The sequence below is a fragment of the Filicampus tigris genome, chromosome 15, assembly GCF_054856515.1.
Source record: "Filicampus tigris isolate MCC_2025a chromosome 15, RoL_Ftig_1.0, whole genome shotgun sequence".
Classification (NCBI taxonomy): domain Eukaryota; kingdom Metazoa; phylum Chordata; class Actinopteri; order Syngnathiformes; family Syngnathidae; genus Filicampus; species Filicampus tigris.
In genome coordinates, this window is record NC_141231.1 from 977,770 (window position 1) to 1,000,000 (window position 22,231).

General features: G+C 40.0%; 1 protein-coding gene across 1 annotated transcript in view; it reads right to left on the reverse strand.

Annotated features, from left to right (window-relative positions):
• Positions 1-543: 543 nt before the first annotated feature.
• The window catches only part of psmb7 (proteasome 20S subunit beta 7), a 22,258-nt gene continuing 570 nt past the window's right edge, over positions 544-22,231 (reverse strand). Inside the window, exons 2-8 of the mRNA XM_086053679.1 lie at positions 15,712-15,805; positions 12,030-12,127; positions 9,154-9,294; positions 8,950-9,065; positions 5,289-5,347; positions 5,023-5,174; positions 544-719 (exon numbers count right to left, since the gene is read on the reverse strand). Coding sequence (XP_085909805.1) covers positions 608-719; positions 5,023-5,174; positions 5,289-5,347; positions 8,950-9,065; positions 9,154-9,294; positions 12,030-12,127; positions 15,712-15,805 — 772 coding nt within the window. The 3' untranslated portion in view covers positions 544-607. The remainder of the gene's footprint in view (positions 720-5,022; positions 5,175-5,288; positions 5,348-8,949; positions 9,066-9,153; positions 9,295-12,029; positions 12,128-15,711; positions 15,806-22,231) is intronic.

The following is a 22,231-nucleotide window of genomic DNA, read 5'->3' on the forward strand; positions in this document are numbered from 1 at the left end:
CATACTTGTCTCGTGCATGCTCACCGTGTTTGTATGTGGGATGGAGTGTCTTCACTTTGCTTCAAGCGGACAAGAACAGGAGTACTCGTCCACTGTCAAAAAAAAGTTTCCACATCATCACTCAGTCTGGTGACCGACGGTGGTTGTGTTGGCGGCTACATGCTATCTTGGTTGACACTTAAGACACTACAGTTGTTAATTCAATCCACTCACAAGATACTCCCAGCCAGTTAAGTGGATGTGAATAGGAAATTTGCCAGCTAATGAGGTTTAAATAACGTGTATGAATTATGAAACCTCTACAGTTAGCCTCTCTATTTTATTTTAGGGAAGGACTGGCAAAACAGGGTAAAGTGCCCATCTCTGGTTAATACTTTTATGTAAGCAAACATTTTTGAAATGTAATGAGCATTGATTTGGCTGAATCCAGGCTTGAAGATTGGTGATTGGACCCTGTTAACAGGTGGTGCCTTGCAATCATTTTATTGTACACCTTTCATAAGAATTACTACAAACCATTTGATACAACAAGAAGAAAAAACATGAAGGAAGCTGCATTTATTGGCAACTAAGCATTCAATTTCAAAAAATACAGTGGACATTTACTTTAGGAAGTATCCATAGTTTGCACACTTTCCTCCATCACATCCAGGTTCAATGGTGTCACCAGTTTTGTCAAGACACCTGTGGTTCCCCTTTTGTACTTGTAGTCACCAGTTCTAATGGGGGGAAGCATATTAACCAATTAGACACATGATATAGAATAACAAAAACAGAAATCCCATTCCAAGTAATAACATTAAAATTGCATTTAAGGGTATTATGACATTTCAGAGAAGAAAAAGTTTTGTCATCTTCATTTATTACACCAGTCAACAGAATGTTTCCAATTTTTATTTTAATCTGAGAAGCAAGTAAACTTTTCTAGATGAATTACTTGCACCAATTCTGAATATGTTCTTGTGTTTTCCTAGCACATCAGGTTTTCATAATCATAATACAATGTAACAATGAGACAAGTACAGGGCTCAACAGTGCGAACTGAACAAACACTGTTCAAACGCAAGTGTGTGCGCATACGTGCACTTGACACCAGGAAACACTAGGCTGCAGTTCGATGATCGATTTTGTGGTCGTGTCATTAAACTTGCGGCCGCATGTCTTGGACACTCGGGTGAAGAGAGGGGCGGAGCTGTCAACTAAGCATGGGATGATTACAGTTTTGATGGTATACCCTGATTTTAAAAGATACTTTTTTTTTTTTAAATAAAACTTGGCAAAATCGGTAAGTTGGCAGCCCAAACACGGCACCAGTAACGTGCAGCCGCATATCATTGTAAATCACATGAGTCCTCCCATCGGCCACTTCCTGCTTCGAGGGATTTATTATACTGTATAAATAAGGACCAAGTTCACTATTAACTCATTCACTGCAAGACGTCTTTAACCCTAACGTTTGAAAAAAAGTAATTCCTTGCGATCGAATGGCTGGACTGTGAAAAGACAAGTTAATCAGTCAATGGCAGTGAATGAGTTAAGGTAGATAAGGTCCTAACTAACTAGCATGACTAACATGTTAACGTCCACTAGTTTACATCACAGAGCATTTATACGAGTCGCACTCGCTCGAGGTAGGACAAGAGCAGTGAGCAAGCTCGAGGATGGCTGAATAAGGTGAATCCATTCGAACCAAACAAATGAAGTCGGCAGAATGGGAAGTTTTCGGCCACCATAGCTTGGATGAAGGCTATCATTATAGAAACAAATGCTGTTTTATTATATTGTTTTTTAAATAGGTTTGTTCAATGGGGGGGTAAATAAAACCCAAATATTTAAAATACATGGTAGACGTTTCTTAATGTACCGTATTTTCATGACCAAAAGACGCACTTAAGTATTTCTCCAAAATGGACGGGGCCATTCTGACTCAAGAGTCTCCACCACATCAAAAGGAGCCAGATGAGGTGGCTTGGGTATCTGGTTAGGATGCCTCCTGGGCGCCTCCCTGGCGAGGTGTTCAGGGCATGTTCCACTGGGGGAAGGCCCCAGGGACGACCCGGGACATGCTAGAGAGACTGTCTACAAACTGGCCTGGGAAAGTCTTGGAATCCCTCTTGAAGAGCTGGACGAAGTGGCTGGGGAGAGGCAAGTCTGGGCTTCCCTGCTAAAGCTGCTTACGCCGCGACCCGGATAAGTGGAAGAAAATGGGTGGATGGATAGACATTAGCGTGTAACAAAGGTAAGGACCTGAAGATGGTTCTATAAGCATTTGGGTGGTTCTCAGGAAGTATGGTGCAGCCAGATACTCAAACCCGGACCCACTATTGTTTTCCCCTTTACAATCAGTCAACAGGTTTCACTGCTTCTAATATTGCAAACATACTGCAGAGATAAAATAAACAACCTTTTTGTGGTTTGTGGTAGCGTTTATCGTTATAAAATAATAATAAATAGACCACTTCCTCTTCGTGAAATGCCAACACACCCATATAATTAATTTATTTATCTGCTTAAAATGCATCAGTTTTAAAAACAGTTGTTACCAATCAACTGGCATAATGTCAATCCAACACAATACCATTTAATCGAGTCCCATGGTGTCCATACTGTGACAATACGTCGGCAGAAAAAATGATGTTACAGTTGTTAGTTGAGTCCACGAGGTAAAATGAATTTCTACAGCAATGTGCTGTATACTTTCACTGGAACTACCTCAGTAAATGGAAACAGAGTTTTAATGGGTTCACTGTAAAATATCATTTTTGGAATTTTTTTTTTTTTTTTTTTTTTTACTCCTTGACGACCGAGTACCCTATGGGTTAGGCGTGCTGTCCAGTTTTATTGGTAACGTGTGTATATATAAAATGGATGGATATTTTTTCACACTAGTTGCACGCACTATTTCTTTGGTGAATTCTTGCACGTGAGTTAGCAGGATTTGAAAGGTGCACAGTTCAGTTGCAGACATGTCGTATATTGCGAAGCGAACAGCTAATAAATTGTAGTGTCCACTAGAGGACTACATTTTTTCCAGGAATCCCGCAGGTCAGGGGAATCCAGGGAGCGACATTATCCAGTGGGTAGGCATGTCACGATGAATGAATGAATGGTTTATTTCGGTTGTACGCATAATACAGGAAAGAAAAATACACAAATCATTTCAAATATTAATTGACAACCAAAAAAAGGAATAGGCTGAAGCACCAGGCTTATTATTGCCTATCCTATACTGTCCCATGAATCACCTAGAATTTCAATAGAACAAAATAAATAAATACTATACACTCACATTTTAATCTCTAATTTTACATTTTATCAATGGCCCTATACACATCAATTATTTTACATTTTATTTTTTTCTTAAACCTCAACAAAGAACAACACAGCTTCAATGCATCATCAAGTCCATTCCACAATTTCACCCCCAAAACTGAAACACATCTATATTTTATGTTGGTCCTTACTTTACATATTTCAAACATAAATAGACCTCTTAAATGATAATTTCCTTAACTTAAAAAAGGTCTGAATACCAACAAGTAGGCTTTTATTTATGACACTAAAAGGGATTTCCAATGTCTTCAGATGCACAATATCCATGAAATTTAAAATAATAGATCCTATAAATTTATTAGTTGATTCTCTATAGCCAACCTTGTTAATTATTCCAATAGACTTTTTTTTGGTAATTTAATGATAGCATCTATATTTGTTTTATATACATTTCCCCAAATTTCAGAACAATATGTCAGGTGAGGAAACACGAAAGAAGAACACAATACATGAAGAGATTTCTTGTTTAACAAATCTTTTACTTTGTAGAGAACAGCCACTGATTTAGCCAGTTTACGTTTAGTGTATTCTATTTGTGGCTTCCAACACAGTTTATGATCCATAATTACTCCCAGAAACTTTATTTCAGTGACTCTCTCAATTTCAATACCATTTAAATGTAGTTTTATGCCATAGTTAAGGTGCATACCACCAAACCATAAATTTTGTTTTATTTTAATGTAATGATAACTGATAACAAACATTTTTTTTAACGCAATCAATTCCATTTCTACAGTTTGTATTAGTTGATCCATGTTATTCCCTGAGCAAAATAAATTTGTATCATCAGCAAAAATTACAAATTTTAATATATTTGAGACAGTGGTAATATCATTTAGGTAAATTATAAACAATTTGGGTCCTAATACCGATCCCTGTGGAATACCACATGTTACTCTTCTCAGGTGTGATTCAGTATTATTGATTTTTACATATTGAAACCTATTACTTAAATAACTGCATAACCATTTAAATGCTACAACTCTTATGCCATATTGTTCACATTTCTGCAGAAGTAATGAGTGATCAACAGTATCAAATGCTTTGCGTAAATCAATAAATACACCCACAGCATATTGTTTTTTATCAATTGCAGTAACTATGTTTTCTGCAAATTCCATCACTGCTAGAGATGTTGATCGCTTGTTCCTGAAGCCATACTGGTGGTCATTTAGTAACTCATATTTTTCAACAAAGGCATCTAGTCTTTCTACAAAACGTTTGTCAAGTATTTTAGAAAACTGAGGTAGCAAAGAAACAGGTCTGTAATTTGACACAATATGCTTATCACCATTTTTATAAATTGGAATCACTTTTGCTATTTTAATTTTCTCGAATGGATCAGGAAAAATACCTGTTAAAAAAGATTTGTTACAAATATAGGTAAATGGTTCAATCACACAATTAATCATTTCTTTTATAGGTGTCATATCAACATTGTTAGTATCAGTTGATTGAACGATAATTACTAAATTGACTTATCGCTCTATGAGAAAAAAAATTGACATGATAGTTTGCTTTTTTTTAGCTCAATAAATGGAAACATGCCTGTTTTGACATACTACATCAACATTCAGTTGCACTGATTTTTTGGCTCCCCTGTCAGTCATCTTGCTTGATGCTGTGCATAAGATAACTTTCAGAAAGGAGCAAAACTACAGCAAAAATATTTTTTAGCTTTTGTCTGACCTGGAACCTTTCTTGTTGGCCTCATCATGGGGTCGTATGTAGTCAACCTTATCACTGGTGATCACACACAGATCTATGTTGCTGCCAGAACCCAGATCATTGAATATTCCTGCAGCGATGGCATCACGCACTAGCACCTTGGCCTCCGCCTCCTATATAATTAATGCAGTTGATCAGTAACACATATACACACACACATACATCAAATAAAGATTGCTTATTTGATGGCTGGAATCAACATTTGTTTGGTTATTTGTTTGACTGACCTCCATGCCAGGTTTGTACCGGTCTTCAAAGACTGCTATGGCAGCCAGTGATCCAGAACCTTGTAAAAAGAACATATGCTATTTAAATAAATGGGGGTGCTTTAAGGGCAAGAGATCAGAATAAGAAACAACTCAAAACTATATGACAATCAGGGCTACAGACTAACTTATTTTTACTAAGAGCACAGTGGCCCCCAACCTGAAAGTTGAGGGCTGCAAGTAGAAAAATTTAGTGGTGCACAACATCCTCAAACGGACTTGAAGTAAATCTTCACATTTCCACTCATTTTCACTATATTATTGATTGGGGGGGGGATGGGGGATTCTGTAGCAGCGGCCTGTCAACAACAAAAAATATTCAAGAATTAAAAAATACAGTATATTCTTACTGCTGCTATCCTGACTGCTGCCCTTGAGCACCACCCCCAGCTCAAAAGGTTCAGCACTGTGCACCCATTTCACTTGGACATCTGTCCTTGAACATACAGTTCAGGAAAGTATTCAGACCCCTTGAAATGTGTCAAAATCAAAAAAGTTAATTTAATTTCTCATTAATGTACACTCAGCACCTCATCTTGACAGAAAAAAAACTGAAATGTAGAAATTTTGCAAATTTATGAAAAAAGAAAAACTGAAATCAGACCATTTGCAGCGACGTTCCTATTTAACTCACATGCTGGCCATTTCTTCTGATCCTTCTTGAGATGGTTCTGCTCCTCTATTGGAGTCCAGCTGTGTTTAATTAAACTGATTGAACTTGATTAGGAAAGGTCTATATAAAACCTTACAGCTGATAATGCATGTCAGAGAGAATGAAAATCATGGGGTCGAAGGAAATGGCCAAGGTTGTCAGAGACAGAATTGTGGCAAGGCACGGATCTGGCCAAGGTTGCAGCACTCAAGGTTGCTAAGAGCACAAACACCCACCATAATCCTCAAATGGAAGAAGATTGGGACGATCCTAGACCTGTTCGTCCAGCCAAACTGAGCAATCATGGGAGAAGAGCCTTAGTGAGAGAGGTAAAGAAGAAACCAAAGATCACTGTAGCTGAGCTCCAGAGATGCAGTAGGGAGATGGGAAAAAGTTCCACAAAGTCAACTATCACTGCAGCACAAAAACCTGTTCATTCTTCATTCCCAAGAAGACTGTACTAGCTCCAAAGGGGCCTTCTACTCAGTAAAATGCGTCAGGGTCTGAATACTTATGACCATATGATATTTCAGTTTTTCTTTTTTAACAAATATGCAAATATTTCTACATTTCTGTTTTTTTTCTGTCAAGATGGGATGCAGAGTATACATTAATGAGAAATAAAATAAACTTTTTTGATGTAGGCAAATGGGTGCAATGACAGGTGTGAAAAATTTCAAGGGGTCCGAATACTTTCGGTACCCACTGTAAAGGCCTCGACAGACCAATCCGACGCTGGCCAACTGTGACCGACGCTTACCACCTGTAGCGTCGCGCCGGCTGTCCGCACGTCACGCTGGAAAAATACACCGCAACGACAGCCATACCATCGGCAGCCACTATTCCTCATGGTTAGAAAAATCCAACCGGAAAGCTATTGGCCGGGGGCGGATTAAAAGCGTAAACAATGTATTCAGATATACTTTTTGCTCACGATGAACTCACACATGAAGCAAACTCTCACGTTCTTGACACAGTATCGTTAGTATCGTGAAATACTTACATTATCAACCATCGTTCTTGTACTTGTAAGAAGATTAAGGCTGCAAAGGCTCACTGATTTGTGCTAACGCTAGCCAATCAGAGTGACCAAATGTCACGACTCACAACGCCAATTCAACATGCTCAAACACCCACCAGATGCTTCCTGATGAGGTCAGATGTTTACGACAGTGTTCACTACATCAATCAGACGGCACAATCAGATGCCCCGACGTCGGATTAGTGTATCTGTAGGGCTTAAAGCGGAAGTCAAACCAAACATATATTTTTCAAGAATATGTTCCCAGCAGGCCCACTAGTTCTCAGATTCAGAGAACAGGTCAGCCGTGATTGGTCGTTGCGAGCAGTTGTGATGTCATTTTCAGTCGATAGAAGACAAAATGGCCGCCCCCAGAGATGGCTAAAAACGAGTGCATTTTGCTGCTTAACTTATATTCCACAAATGCAAAATTAATCAGAATGCCGTGTTTCAACTAGTGGGCCTGCTGGGAACATATTCTTGAAAAAAATATGTTTGGGTTGACTTCCGCTTTAAGACGAGTGCCTTGCAAAAAAATCTCAGTTTTTGTCTTATTTGTCCTCAGGACATTCTCCCAGAAGACTTGTGGTTTGACAATTTGCACTGAGACAAATTCCAGCCTCACTTAGGATTTGCTTTCAAAGAGTGGTGTCCACCTTCACTTTTAACAACAATGGATGATACACTGACTCCCCTTTGAATTCAGTCCTAAGTTACTTGGCAGTTGTTTTGCAGTACTGGGAATAACGGCGTTATTTTGTGAATAATGAAGTACGAAATCAAATTAATTAGTTGTCGTTGCAACCGTTGCCTTTACTGATGATGTAACGTGCCTTATTGCGACGAAGCATTGTGATCTCATTCTCATTTCAGCCGTATTTAGGTTTTCATTGTTAACGGTTAACAATTTCATTGCCATTCACACCATAACAAGTAAGCAACATGGCCGGGAGGTGGTGCAGTCCTCAGCCATGGTTTCATCAAGTGGAGTACATACGTGTCCAGAATCTTGCTCAACGCATTCATGGTGGAGGCAAGGAAAAACCTCAAGTAAAAAGCAGTGTTCATAATTATGGCAACTTAATAGATTTTTGTGATTTGGGGTTTTTAAGTGAGATTTGAATTAATAAGCCACCAATCTCAGTATGCTTTAGTGATGTCGATGACAATCACTCTGATTGGCCGTTAGCCGCATATGCAAATCAGTGCATGAGATACAAGTCAAGTTAATGGCAAAGAAAAAAGCGTTATCTTGTACATTAAGAATGTTTGCACACTCGCTCGTGCGCATGCATTTCTAGCTTCACTCGTGCGGTCTTGCATAAAGGTGAATATCTGTTTATAGTGGTAATAGACCTTGATGCATGTAAACTTAAACGGATGTTTGCCCCTACCATTGGACAAGCTGCAGACAACATTTAACAGTAAATGAATAAAGTTTAACATGTTTGTTCTTACTCCATGTTCAAGAGTGGGATAAAACTCAGCTTACTGTGCAAAAACATAAAAATACAGAGAACACTACCTAACGGACACATTTTCCTTTATTTCTTTTTGTTTCCAAAGTTTTAACTTACCGGTAAGTCCCATTTGGAATTTATTCAAGTGTCATGATTGAAAAGGGTGAAAACTGTTCCAGTAACTGATCCTGATACACAGGAGTGCAATAAATAAAACTCCATTCACAAAGCTCAACTTTAAGGTATGTTATGGAACGCGCAAAACATAACTTGTATCGGCATAAAAAGTACCGCTATACGATATTTTTTCCCATCAAAAATTAAAACGATCAAAAAGATCTGATCTTTTTCACCCGATACCGATCAACTGCAAACTACGTAATCTGCCCTGAAGATTTTGGCATAATTTAAAAAAATAATTGCCAAGTGAAAATAGGATCTGCATCTGAAAAAAAGGGACATGTATCAGTTGTGTTTGTGGAAACTGACCCATGGTGACATATGGAAGCTTGTCTGTAGAGCCATGAGGGTAGATGCTGTAAAGATGAGGACCATTACAGTCCACTCCACCAAGAACCAGAGCTGCACCAATGTAGCCTTGATACCTGAGTTTAAAAAAAGGATCAAAAACATATCTGTTTATTTGTAGCAGAGTAGAGTATACTGTACAATGATAAAGCCAATGCAGTATACCTGAAAAGCATTTGCTTGAACATGCGGTTAGCAGTGGCCACACGTGGCAGTCTGCCTGTGGAGAGGGCGTGTAGCTCGAGATTGGAGGAAATGATCTGAGTGGTCATTTCTGTGTCTGCAGCCGTTCCGGCTCCACAACAGCTGCATAATAAAGTTACACAGCAAGCTGACACTTCATTTCAGACGTAACAGATCAAGGGAAAGACATGCTCATTAAAGGTCCCATGGCAGCAAAATGCATTACCCCCCTAATGTTTTATGCATAAAATAGGCCAAAATGTGTCTGTGAGGTTTTGTATAAGATTGACATCCGTGCGGCTTGTCAACTATCACGCAATGGGCGATGAAATGCAAAAGGCAGATAAACAAGCCATTCGGATTTAGGTGTTATTGTGACATAGACACGCTACTATGAATTCAAGTACCTGCCCACTTTGTGTTTGGTGCCCACCGACTAAACTCAAGAAAAATGGCAGAAAGGTTGCGCAAGTGCATCTTATGCCAAAGCTGAAGCAAGCACTTTACATTACCCGCCAACCTCAGAAGCCTTGAGGATTGGCTTCAATTGATTTTTAGAGAACTTGCCAAGCAGAATTGGAAGCAGAATTGAGCTGTGTTGTGCCCATTTTGTGGATGTCGACTTCGTGAACTTCGGGAGTACAAATAAGTTTGTAACGAAGTTGTCTTTAAAACCTGGAGTTGTGCCATCACGCAGGTTACCCATCTCTCCACCAGCACCAAGTAGTGCTGGGCGAAATGGAGAAAAAAAATTTATCACAATATAGGCCATTTTATATCACAATAACGATAAGTGGTTCGTCTTTGACAACGGTTACCAATCAGAGCAAAAGCTGTTTTCCATATTCAAATTAAGTAGAACGGTCCTCCTATCAGTCCAAAGCCTTTTTTCATAATCAAATTAATAAGAACAGCAAGCCAATCTGTGCAAAGCGCATATCTAATATTAATGAGAAATTCAGCTGTCTCATCCGCCGGGCATTTTGGACCAACAAGAATGACATGAAAAAGGACATCCGTGCAATTTCCAAGCCAAATTATCCTGCCATACATTATAAAAGATTATAAAAAATAAAAAATACATTTGATGTGTCATGGGACCTTTAAGCCTTAACTGTCCTTCTATGAGTCCCACATGACCACCGGGGCAGTGTTTAAAGCACAGAATATAACTTTGCGCGAGAGCATGTCGAGTATGCACGACAACATCCATTATTAGTGACCCCGGGTGACCCATGGCATGTATAAAAGCCTGTGGGACCCCAAAGACAGTCCCTCAGAAACTTCTGTTGTGAGCACGAGGATTCCAAGAGACACGCCACCCTGGCGGTCATTCGGGACTCATAGAACAGTACTTACATATGTAAACGTCGTTCTATGACGTCCCTCCAGATTAGAGATAGACCGATATGCTTTTTTTAGGGCCGATACTGATACCGATTATTAGTAGTCAAGGAGGCCGATAACCGATATTTGGAGCAGATATTCATTTTCAGTAAAACGGAAAATATTGGCATCAAAATCTAAAGAAAAATTTACTCAACTTTGTTGCAATGTCTTTAAGCATGTTTATTGAACAATGTTTCAGGTTTGCATGTTTATTTTTTATTATTATTATTATTTCAAGACATTTTTGACAAGATACTGTTATAAAATTCTAACAAAAAGTTCAAGGAGCACCCTCGGTTGTCAGCATGTCTTAAAAAGGATAAATGAAAAGAATAGCTCCATGTAGTTTTCTACAGTAAATGAAAATTTCAAAATGACAGAAATTTTAAACTTTTAAATATCTTTGCTTTGATTTCCACAGTTTTAAATTGATTTATTATCGTTCGTTAAAAAGCCAAATATCTGTCCATCCCTACTCCAGACCACCAGGGGCAGTGCTTAAAGCACATAATGATTAATTATCAGTGAAGTGACGAGGAGTCCCAGAAACAAACCTCACTGAGAAGCCTTTGAAGAACCAAAAACAACTCCCTGAGTAAGGGGAGTGGCGAAATCCATGCTGTAAAATCTGGAGAAAATGTGCGGCCACCACCAGGAGGCAGCCGCACAAATGTACTCCAAGGGCACTCCCTTAAGAGACGTAGCAACACCTCAAGTAGATCATAACAAACCGCCTGCGAAACACTGAAACGGTGCTCTTTACGGCACATCAAATCTTGTATTGAATTGAGTTATGTGTGTTGTAGGTGGTTCAGTTTTTGCTGAGCAATGCTATTTGCAAGTGTTTGCGAATGCAGCACACGACTCACGGGAGAGTAGGGGTGAGCGCGACAGCAGCAGAGTCTTCGGATGTTAAAAAGGTCCTCAGTCTTCTGACTCTTGCTGTCGTTTCCGTTTGTCGTCGGCTACGGCCCACATTGGCTGTGTTTGTGATTTGTAACAAAAGTTGAGACAAACAACTAACATCTGCCGTCATATCCTTGACAGAGGTGACAGTTACAAACAGAAAGAATGTCACCTCTGCAAATACACAAAGCCATCGCAGCCACATGAGCATAAAAACCAAATCGCAGCTCCGATCTACGCAGTCACAAGGCACCGAGCGACGAAGAACAGCAAAACACAACGAGGAACGCCTGAGAAGGTCACTAAAGACATTTGTTGGTTTGCATTCTTGACCTGCGTTTGTGCCATGGTATATTCCGTGCTTTAATACTGCCCCTGGCGGTCTGGGGGCACATCATAGAACTCGTATTATTTTATTATTATCGTTTTTATTCAACTGACTGCCCATTAGGAAAAACTAAGGCAGGTCATTTATTCTGCATAAATGCAGTCATTCTTACAATGACTCAGATGCTGCCATTTAACCTACAGTTTTGTAAAGCCCTACGAAGCCAATCACTTACTAAATATTGGGTGAGATGTAGTGTATCTTGGAGCAGTTCTTGTCAGCCACTACCATCCCTTCGGTGGCTCTTGTGTCAGCTCCAAGGACAACACCATCCTTAAAAGACAATGACAGTATTTTCAAATTCAGTTAATCCATCTTAAATTTACAGTGGTTGGGGTGGGGGTGCACATTAATTTTGTGTCAGTTCAAAGACAAGAACCAGGAGTTGTTTCATTCAGACAATTTTTTGTGTACTTAAAACCAATTTGAGGTGGGAAAGGAGATGGTTGAAGATATTAAAAAGGGTCTTCACCAAATATATAATACTCCCCACTCAAAAAAAACCCCAACAACCTAAAAAAGTATGTTTTCCCCCTGTGTAATACGTGGATAATATAATACCCTGATTTGCTGGCATCCATTATCATCACCATCATCATCTGATCTGGTTGCATTTGTGCAAGTGCATGTAATGCTCCCGTAACAACAGTCCCACTATAAAACATGATTGGTTGAAAGTTGCCCTCTTTTTTTACTGTTTTAGCTCGGGATGCTCCAATCGATCGTGCACTGATCATGATCGGCCGATTTTCATGAAAAGTTACGTGATCGGAATATTCGATCAAAGCCTTTTATTGCCGATCAAATCATCCAATCACCCGCAGCTCATGCTTGGTTGCCGCGAGACGAAATGGCAAAAAAGTTTATTTGTTTAATACGCAACAACGTCATTCTGTCCAAAAGCATCTCTCGCGCCGCCCTGCACGCAGCCGCACCTCCGCTGCGAGCAGAGGGGAGGGATGCAACACAAGGCTGCAAAGCATGAACTGCGGGTGATCAGATGTTTTGATCGGCAATAAAAGGCATTGATCGAATATTCCGACCACCGCAGTTGGTGTGAACATAGAATTGCCTGCTGTGTGTGTGGAGTTTGCATCTTGTAATACTTTATATGCCAGTGGTGCCCATTACGTCGATTGCGATTGACCAGTTGATCGCAAAGGCGTTGTGGGTAGATCACCAGCCTATCATCCGTCCTCACTACTGTATTGCTACGTTCACACCAACTGCGTTGGGAATGTTTCTGGCGGTGCGTTTCAATTGGAGTCAATGTAGTTCGGGCGGGCGGGCGCGGTTGCGTATGATGCATTTGGAGCGGTGGGACGCGGAGCGAAGCACCAGAAATCCGCCCATTTGCTCACTCGGCGCGTATAAAACAAGTAAACATTTTTGCCATTCCGTCTCGCGGCAGCCAATATTCATCGAACACAGCCCCACGGTGTGATTTTCGCTTTTTTTTTAACAGTTCTTGAACTTTACCAAGACAGCAATATTGATAGCATTAGCATAGTGTGCAAAAAGTTGACTTGCTTTATACACGCCGAATGGAGCAAATGGGCGGATTGTTGTTACTGCAAATCAGCTTGATATCAGCTGCTAGTGTCCGGACTATGCGTCCCTGGCTAATTCCATTCAGTGCAAGTCGTCAGAGTAAGGTAATTACAAAACATTTTTGTTGTGGTATTGTGCTATATATAGGTTGATGCAGTCATGCAAGGTACACCAGCATATACGGTACATATAAAAATAATTCTCAATATGCAGTATTTATAAATAATTTGTTTTGTATTTTTAGTGGGCGGTAGATCATTTTGACTCAGTCATGTCATAAGTAGCTCTCAGGCTGAAAAAGTGTGGGAAAAAGTGTGGGCACCCCTGGTATATGCCATGAAAAGCTACCTCGCGCGGGTAGCATGGCCAAAAGTTTCAACACAACCAACTTAATCCGACATTTGAAGAACAAGCAATTGGGAGACTATGGTGAGTTTACGAGGCTCCCTGCTTTGAATAAAGTCAAGGCGGACACAGCGCAGTATAAGTGGCATTATTGCCACAGGGAGATTAAAAGATTAACAGTGACTTGTTTTGACGTTGACAAATGCACAAGATAGTTTGTCTATGCACAAGACAAAGTTCCTGTGTTTCAATTATGAACTCATTAAATAGTTTATTCAAGTGAAGCCTGCACGTGACTATTTTTTCTACTTTGATTATATTCTGAACCATGCAATGTTTAGGTGGCATGTTATTTATTTGACTTTTTGCATAATTAGGTCTTTTGAGACTGCTGATTATTTTGATCTGTTAAAAACTGTGTTACTAAAAGCTGGTAAATTCAAGTTTTTCAGTTATCTTTGTTGTATTGTGTCAGCAACGGTTTTGTATTTCTTCATGCTTTTGAAAATATTTATAGATTTTTGTCAGAATTACAGCAATAATATGGCTGGGTTTTTTTCAGATGATATTGAATGATAGCAGTCACCATAAATAAATGCAAAAATATACAGATATTCCATGTGATCGGTATCGGCCGATCTCACTCATGCATGATCGGTATCGGTGTCATAAAACCTGATCGGAACATCCCTAGTTTTAGCCAATCTTGGTTTAAAGTTGCCCTCTTTCTCACTGTCAAAGAGGCGTTGTAGCAGGGAGAATTGGAAAATATGCAGGAAAGCGGCCCTCCGGGACCGGAGCTTGACACCTGTGGTTCTCAAGAATATCACCACATCGGCTTAGGAACACTACAGAAAGCCAACATCAGTAAATACAGTTCAGCGCTACATCCATGACTGCAACTTCAAACTCTACTATGCAAAGCAAACTATACTATAAAGCTAACATTTATCAACAACACCCAGAAACGCCACCGACTTCTCTGGGCCCGAGTTCATCTTAGATGGACTGATGCAAAGGGCAAAGAGTTCTGTGGTCTGACGAGTCCACATAAAATTGTTTTGGGAAATTGTAGACATCGTGTCCTCCGGGTCAAAGAGGAAAAGAACCATTTAGACTGTAATGGACGCAAAGCTCAAAAGCCAACATCTGGGATGGTATGGGGCTGTGTTAGTGCCAATGGCATGGGTAACTTACACATCTGTGAATTCATCATTAATGCTGAAAAGTACATACAGGCTTTGGAGAAACATATTCTGCCATCCAAGCAATGTCTTTTTCATGGACGCCCGTGCTTATTTCAGCAAGACCATCCAAACCACATTCTGCACGTGTTACAACAGCGTAGCTTCGTAGTAAAAGAGTGCAAGTGATCGACTGGCCTGCCTGAAGTCCTGTCTCCCATTGAAAACGTGTGGTGCATTATGAAGTGTAAAATATGACAATGGAGACCCTGGACTGTTGAATAACTGAAGCTGTACATCAACCAAGAATGGTTAAAGAATTCCACCTACAAAGCTCCAATAATTAGTGTCCTTAGTTCCCAAACATTTGCTGAATGTTGTTTAAAGTAAAGGTGAAGTAACATGACCATGTCCCAGCTTTTTTGGAAAGTGTTGCAACCAGAAAATTCTACGGTAATGATTATTTGCTAAAAACAATTAAGATGATCAATTTGAACATTAAATATCTTGTCTTTGTAGTTTAGACAATTAAAATATAGATTGAACATGATTTGCAACTGTTTTTATTTGTTTAACGCAATGCCCCAACATTATTGGAATTGGGTTTGTATGACATAGACCACTGGTGGGACGTAATACAGTAATCTTACATGCAGGTGGGAATAAAGTTGGACAAAAAAAATGTTTGAAAGGAAATAGTGTGAACAGCTTCAAGTGACAGCTGTGACACACGCACACACATTTAGATGTAATTGTTTTAGTAATTTTTCCACTCACCTTGAACACAACACCGCAGATAGTAGTTCCAGTTTTACGAGCAGCAGGCAAATTACAGCCCACTTCATTCGCATTTTCTTCCAGGAAGCCATTTCTACAAAATAAAATAAAAATCTCTAAAACCACAGAAAATTAAATAATTCAAAATAGACGTTGTAAGAATAATAATGTATTTTATAATTCATGTGTTGGATTTTTCATAATTAAGCTTGTTAGCTTTGTAGGTTTAGCTTTATATTATATAAAAACAGGGGGGAATGTAAGAATAATAATGTATTTTATTATTCATGTGTTGGATTCTTGTGGACAAGGGATGTTAGCTTTATTAGCTTGTGGGTTAAGCTTTAGCTTTTTCCAAATCTACGCCCAACTTGCTTGATGTGCTTTGCTTCCACATATGTATGCTAATGGCACGCACGCACGCAAACAAACAAAACAAGTTCATAGTGTTCCAGCTGCTTTCGCTCCCCTTTCCCTTAGAGCTGGAACACCTTTGTAATCAGGGAATCCGAAGAAAATAAAAAGAGAGGAGGCGCGGGGGCCGGGCAGAGGGTTTCAGGAATTGTAATCGTACACTTCCCTGCGCTCTCCTTGCAAGTAAAAAGACAATATTGTTGTCGAGTGTCTTCTCTCCTCATTGTGTGCATTGTTTACTAATGTCTCACTTGGTGTGAACCTGACAGACGTAAGCCAGTCCTTCCACGATTTCGTGAAGTTGCGATCGCAACTACTAATGCAAAATCAAGAAAATCCTGTGAAATCACACTTTCCCGCAACAACAACTAAGTTTTAGAAATTAACGTTTCATGTAAGTTTGGGGGGTATTTTGCCTGAAGTGGCTCCGCGGGCTACTGGAAATAGTAGCGGTAGCTGAATTCACGAAGAAGAAAATCACCATGTCACATCCTGTTTTAAACGATGGGTAATGTTGACGGTAGGCAGACGTGGAGCAGAGAAAACACAAAGCATTTACCAACTCAAAACACGGCATAGGACTGTACAAACCAATATCCTGACCTCCTGCACTACTTTCTTCTAAATGCAGTTTAATAATAGATTATAAAAGTAAGTCATCCATCGACAAGCATTACACGACTGTATCGTTCCAATTACATGTGAAAGAAACATGCACTCTCTACATATCCCCATGCAGGCGATGGAAATGAGGTCTCTCGAGGGTTCAGAAAGAATTATGGTGAGAAACTTAGTTATATAAAATTTGTATGTGAATAACGGCGTGTTAAGCCTAGAGTTGGGCAATATGCTGACGTAAATCAATCATTAAACCTGTCTTTAAATGTGTTAGTTGAAGTTTATTTGAAATTGTGCAAAATTATCAACTGAAGTATCACTAACTCTCTTGCACAAAATCTTACGTGAACAAAACCTTTATTTTAATCACACTAAAATGATTGTAAGTGTACTATTACATGTTCTCCCCTACTCCAAGGTAACAACATTCACAAATTGTTTTGAAAATTTGATATATTGCCCACCTGTAGTTATTTAACATCCAAATTCATCCTTTTAATATTTTACGGCTTGACGGATGCGTTTTTATTTGTCGTGGTGCAAGGAGCCACACGCTATCGTCTCTGGGTGTCTAAATCGAAGTCATGACAGACACTTCCTCACACACTCACTCCGGCATACGACGACAGCGAAACAAAATAGACAATACACATACACAATGAGGGTTTTTTTCCCCACAAGTTTTAACCATGTGAGGTGAAAAGGATCAAGTAAGCCGTAGCTGCGGCAGCGTTAGCTTAGCGTTTGGTGAATGCCTCCCCTCCCGTCAATAAAGTAATGAATAGGGATGGGAATTTCGACTAATTTGCCCACCAACTAGTCTCAAATTTTATTTGCGACTTGTCGACTAGTCTATAATGAAGAAAACTTGAATTTTAATATATATCGAATTCAAAGTTTAAACTGCAAATGTTGTGTGTATTTAGGGGCTATTTTAGCCCAAACATTCAGGACTGTTTGTTAATTTAAATTCTATTGATGTAACAACAACTGACTGAATAAAGGTGAACAATTGAAAGAGAAATACATTTCTGATACATTTTCCAATGCAATGCATGGCATTTATCATGAATAATGTAATGAGTAATGGTACAGACTCCCAGTCCAGCAGGGTCTCATTCGCTAGCACCATGTTAGGCTAGGTTCACACCGTAGGCAAATGCGACCCAAATCTGATTTTTTTGCCCATATGCGACCTGTATCAGATTTTTTAATGACAGTCTGAACGGCTCAATTCCGATTTTTTCAAATGCGACCTGGGTCGCTTTCATATGTGGTCCTAGATCGGATACGTATCCGATCTTTTCCAATGCGTTCGCGGTCTGAACGGCCAGGTCGCATATACTGTATACGACATTGACGAGCCCAAGATGCGCTCCACGCAGGCAGAGAGAAAGCACTGGCAGCAGGGGGATCGAATCTGCAAAGTTGTTTTGAGTAACACTATTGACTGGCAGGCAAATGCGACCCAGATCTGATTTTTTTGCCCATATGCGATCCGTATCTGATTTTTTTATTACATGAACGGCTCAATTCCGATTTTTTTCAAATCCTACCTGGGTCGCTTTCATATGTGGTCCTAGATCGGATACGTATCCGATCTTTTCTAATGCGACGGCGGTCTGAACAGCCAGGTTGCATATATCCGACATTGACGTCCTCCGGAGCCCAAATGCGCTCCGCGCAGGCAGATAGAAAGGAGATCGAATCTGCGAAGTTGTTTTGAGTAACACTATTGACTTTATGTTTTACTTTAATTTAATCCCACTTGAAACGTGAAGCATAAAGTGGACATTTATGGCAATCGTAGTAATTCAGCCACGGCTCAGATTGATTTTTTAGGCAGGGTTATGACGTAACGTCATCGTTAGTGATGTCTCCATGAAATTAGATAAAGCCTGAATGTCCCGACACGCTGGACCACATTTACTTCCGCAAACACAACGTCGGGTGTGACGTCGTCTCTTCTTCTGTGCAGGCGGACCACTTTGACGACGCATGTGCTCATACAGCAGACAAGACAGGGGTCGCATTTTTAATGTAATATGAACGCTTACACAAAAAAATAGGATTTTTAGGGGGAGAGGAAGCAATTCTCTCTCTTGGTGCTCAGCATGTTTACAGAGGCCGAGGCAGAGGCATGTGGAACAAGATACGTGATACTTAATGCCGCGTTTAACCGACTAGTAAAATACAAAACGTTTAATAAATCGTAGACGGTTAAACGACTAGTCGCGCACATCCCTAGTAATGAACATTTTAAACCGCAGCCTTTGCGATTACAAAAATCGCGATTTGAGAAATGGCAGTTCCACGTTTTACTGCTGCCAAGTATAGCCAGTGCGGCGACGGCAGGAGGGCCAACCAGCTTGTCTTGTTCATGTTAATAAAAATATGGTTTATGCGTTTTTAAAGTATGTCAATTTTTTTTTTTATCCAAATGGTATCAAATGGTATTGAGTATTTTCCTGGGTATCGATATCGAGTTTGAAATTTTAGTATCGTGACAGCCCTAGTTCAGTGGTACCTCTACTTATGAACGTCTCTTCATACGAAATTTTCAAGTCACGAAACGCCTCATCATGAAAATATTGCCTCTTGTTACGAAAGAAATTTCAAGATACGAACGGTAAAAATACAGTATGGGCTGCCACTCACAGCTCCGGAGTTTCCTGAACGCAACATACTCATTGCTGCTCTGCCAATGGGTAGCCTAGCATCTTCCTGGCATCCCGTTGGCTAAGAGGGACCTCTACCGTATGTGTCTATGTGTGTAGATAGTAGGGGTGTAAAAAAAGACCCTGATTTGGACCGGAAATTCGGTTTTGATTTAAACGATGCGAGTGCGTCGGTGCACGGACTAACGAACTGGTCTAAAAATAGCTTGAGCCGGCCCATGGCCCGGATAAAATGTGATAAATCGGTTTAATGTTGCTGATACAGCTGCAGAAAACTGTCTTAGAAGACAATCAAAATATTCCAGTTACGATCGATTAAATGCCATGAGAATGAAAGGAGTTGGCTGAATCAGAATACAGTATTCATACAATACACATCCCTCTTTCAAAGTCACGCGGTACTTGGCGCGGGTACGTCAGATAGCGCTTCAAGTTTGCGAGGGAATGAGTGGAGTAATGGCAGACTCAGACAAGATTTACGACGCTCCGGCAAGTTTAAAATCCAAAGTATGGAAGAAATGCGGATTTTATAAAAAGAATGGACTTCTGGATAAAAGTGTTGCCATATGCAAAGATTGTAAAACAGCGCTAAAGTACACTAGTAGTACGGCAAATCTATGCACTCATTTGGTGAGGAGGCATGGATTTGACGAGGAATCTAGCTCAGCTAACACCAATACACGTACAGAAAAAGGCGCAAACCTACAGGATTTGTTTCAACCAAAACTTGCCCACAGCTCAGTGAGAGGAAAGGTAATAACAGCCTCAATAACCCGGTTTATTGTTAAAGATTTACAACCATACTCTAGCGTACATGAACTTCTTCACTGCATGTGTGGATAGCATACAGCAATTGTTATAGAAGATGACTGAGGTGTTACTGTTTTGTTACGTTAAGTTATTTAGTTTACATTTAGCACAATACCACTTTAGTTACTAGTGGAGGGTTTTATTAAGCAGATGCATGTTAAAGCAGCACTTTATGATTGAACATCTGCTTGAAGTTCGTCTGAAACAAGGCTTATCGTCACAAGGGTCGCGGGCGCGTGGTACGCCCTAAACTGGTCGCCAATCAACTGTACTTGATCACGCTTTCCAAAGTAAAGGCAAATGTGCTCATTTCAAGAATTTTGATTATTTAAAGTTAAGGTATTTAGGCTGTTAATCATATCAAAAATGATTATCAATTAATTTGATCATGGAAATTTGTAGATTGATCAAATAATTGTGCCATCTCTACACTGTTTCAAACCGAATCGAATCTGAATCATACAGAATCGAACCGAATAGTTCCACTCAAACGGTCCTTGAATCGAATCGCACACCATGAGATGCGTATCGAATCCTCTTTAATGGAGAGATTTACACCCCTAGTAGATAGACAGGTAGATAATTAGATATGTGATAGATATGTCTATGCAGCGTCCTTGTCAGTCGCCCCTCGGGCCATGAGGTGTTCCGATAGTTTTACGTGAATTAGAAACGAGCAAAAGAAGGGTTTTTTGTCCATACAAACCAAGCAAGAGATGATAGAAAAGTATGAAAAGGGGCTGCGTTTGGTTGATCTCGCCAAGGAATATGACCATAATGTATCAACAGTCGCCACGTTGTTGAATCAGTTCTTTACAAAACGCCACGCAAAAACCACTTCTGAGAGAGAACATGAACCAAATAGGGCAAAAAGTGATGAGGACAGCAATTAAAAGGTAAATGACCAGCATTTTTATTCTTCACTCCATTCTTAGTTTTTTTTACATTATGCACAACTCTCATTTATTGTGCAATAATCTAATTCTAACATGTAGTTGTTGCATGTTTTGATGCATTTTTATGCCTTATAAAACATTTATGTCTGAATATTGGGGGTCTTGGAACGGATTATGGCATTTACATGGAAAACGCATCTCTACTGAAAAATTTTTCTACTAAAGATATTTCCTAAGTAGAGGTACCACTGTACAAAAATCGTAAATGGAATCGCAATCGCAAATTGGTCTGAAAAAAAAAATTATAATTTTTTTTTGCCCAAAAATCGTACAGCTCTAATCCGGAATGCTCCCACACTTCTGTCATCCTCCCACGGAGTCAATCAAAGAGTTTCACATCTGCCACCGACCTCCTGCGTGTGGGTGAAAGATCAGTGAAAATCCTTCAACACAGCTGGCAAGGTGGAGATGGCTGCTGGGAAGTGCGCAGGTTCTACAGTGTTTTCTATTCGGGCACCAGTGCTCTGGAATGCCCTACCCGCTGATATTAGAGCCGCTAACCTCAGTAGAAATGTTTAAAACGCGACTGAAGACTACACGTAGCCGAGGTTTTTGAAAACGCCGGATATAAGCCCGCGGTAGCCCTATCATCCACACGTCCCCGGAGTTTTTTCAGTGAAAACGCAAAACTCCAGCCGCAGTGGAGATTTGCAGATATATCCGGATATCTCCTGATCCGCGTTTTCGTCTGGACGGGCATAGCCGGAGATTTACGTCGTCACCGTGCAACAACAATGCTTTGACGTCACTTGCGCGACTGGTGTTTTCATTAGAGTCAACATGGACTCTCGCGGTGCTGCGTTGTTTATAGTCATTCTCGATGCGCTTTTTGCTTATTTATCCGCAACCACCCACTGCTTCTCGGTGAAAGGTTTGACAGAAGTTCTTTCTGAATGGACAGTATTTGGCTAACTACTGCCGTCTAGAGGCTTGGCGTGCGTTTGAAAACGCACTTCTGCTGTTACGTGGGAATGCGTTTTTTTAATGTGTATTCCAACGGCTGTTAAAAAAACCCGGCTACGTGTAGACAAGGCCTTATTTATA